At 42.0% G+C, this 2,021-nt stretch overlaps 1 protein-coding gene across 1 annotated transcript in view; it reads right to left on the bottom strand.

Annotated features, from left to right (window-relative positions):
* The window catches only part of LOC112486410 (uncharacterized), a 22,182-nt gene that overhangs the window by 1,779 nt on the left and 18,382 nt on the right, over positions 1-2,021 (bottom strand). Inside the window, exon 4 of the mRNA XM_025052924.1 lies at positions 5-56. Within this exon, the coding sequence (XP_024908692.1) occupies positions 5-56 (52 nt within the window). The remainder of the gene's footprint in view (positions 1-4; positions 57-2,021) is intronic.

Here is a 2,021-nt window from a genome sequence, read left to right as displayed (position 1 = left end):
TTACACCATCTGATCCACAGGTGGACGAGCACTGCTGCCAACCTCCAATCCACCACCTGAGTGGGAGAGAGGGTGAAGAGTTGGGAAGCGGGCTGATGACAGCTAATGCTGTCTCTTCATTAGCACCAAGAAGACAAACTGGAACATTTTAAAAGGTCCTCTAGACCAGGCATGCCCAAACTGTTCCTCAAAGGGCCATGTGGCTGCAGGTTTTTGTTCCAACCAACCAAGAGCACATAGTTTGACCAATCAGCTGTCTGAAGACTGAGACCAGTTGATTAAACCTGTCAACTCAGGTGTGCTACTGCTTGGTTGGAACAAAAACCTGCAGCCACAGCGGCCCTTCGTGGAACAGTTTGGGCACCCCTGCTAGACCATTGTTTCACAAAGACAGGGTCGCGACCCTCAGGTGGGTCACAAGAGATCTTTTTTTTGGGTCGTCTCGCATCTTGTTTACCAGGAGTTTATGAATAATGTCTATTGACTTGGGTCGCAAAGGTTTGACTCAAAATATGGGTCCCCAGAAAAAAAGTTTGGGAAAAACTGCTCGAGACAACAGATCTTCAATGAGGAAACCATTTCAGCTCAGGGGTCAACACAATGGTTTTTTCCCCCTAGTGGTTTGCAAGAGGTTTTTACACCTTCTTGACACAACCCAGCCTGGGATAATAGGATTAGGATTATTGAACTTGAAATGTATTGTGTCCCTAAAGCACAGATGTAATAAAATGTTTGAAACTGAAATAATCTCCTCCTATTGATGTGAACACTTGAATTTCATTTCATATATTACTTATCGGCCTCTATTACACGTATTATTTGTGAAAAGTACTTTGCCTTTCTGAACTCCGACATATATACAGTACAGTTGTGACAGAACACTTTTGGGACATTCAAAATCAGGAACCTTGCAGGACAGTCCATAATCTTGCATTTTCGGTGTCTGTCCTCAGGACGGCTCTCTGGGTTACACAGAAGTTCATCCACTACGCCCACATCTGTCTCAAAGCATCGCACTGGCTGGTGCTGCTCGCCTGGGAAAACAGAGTTGGTTATACAGTATATACTGTATATCTAAAATATAACTGCACGCCAATCAGTGAATACCAATATAAATCGTTGATTTTAAGACTTTTTTTATATATAAATGAAAACAAACCTAAGCCACAGGTGGTGCTGCAGTCTGTCCACGCCCCATATCTCCACCTGTAGAGGGGTTCCATGATCTCATTTCCTGTCTCTTTGGTCTTCCTAACTGAGTACTCGTACTTTAACCCCATGTTTTTCTCCTGAAACAGCAGCTAGTCAAACAAAGACAAAAAGAAATCTTCTTTAATTCTTCCTTCAACTGCAATCGTTGGTTCACATTTTCAATATGTAACTTATACAAGATCTTTTGTTAATTAAGACTAAACACACAGACATATATATATATATATACAGTATGTCACAAAAGTGAGTACACCCTCACATTTCTGCAGAGATTTCATTATAATGTTTAATAGAACAACACTGAAGAAACATCGCTTTGACACAATGAAAAGTAGTCTGTGTAAAGCTTATATAGCAGTGTAAATTTATTTTTCCCTTCAAAAAAACTCAAAATATAGCCATTAATAGCTAAACCCCTGGCAACAAAAGTGAGTACACCCCTAAATGTCCAAACAAAGCACTGCTTGTCATTTTCCCTCCAAAATACCATGTGACTCGTTACTCTTACTAGGTCTCAGGTGTGAATAGGGAGCAGGTGTGTTCAATTTGTAGTACAGCTCTCACACTCTGTCATACTGGTCACTGAAACTCCCAAGATGGCACACCATGGCAAGGAACTCTCTGGGGACCTTAAAAAAAAAGAATTGTGGCACTACATAAGGCTGGCCAAGGCTACAAGAAGATTGCCAACACCCTGAAGTTGAGCTGCAGTACAGTGGCCAAGATCCTCCAGCGTTTTAAAAAATCAGGATGCACTCACAACAGGGCTCGTGTTGGACGTCCAAAGAAGCTGAGTGAACGTGCACAGC

Source organism: Cynoglossus semilaevis, chromosome W (assembly GCF_000523025.1).
Source record: "Cynoglossus semilaevis isolate Cse_v1.0 chromosome W, Cse_v1.0, whole genome shotgun sequence".
In the NCBI taxonomy this organism is placed as follows: domain Eukaryota; kingdom Metazoa; phylum Chordata; class Actinopteri; order Pleuronectiformes; family Cynoglossidae; genus Cynoglossus; species Cynoglossus semilaevis.
The sequence above is the reverse complement of the archived record's forward strand: the minus strand, read 5'-3'. Positions and strand labels throughout refer to the sequence as shown.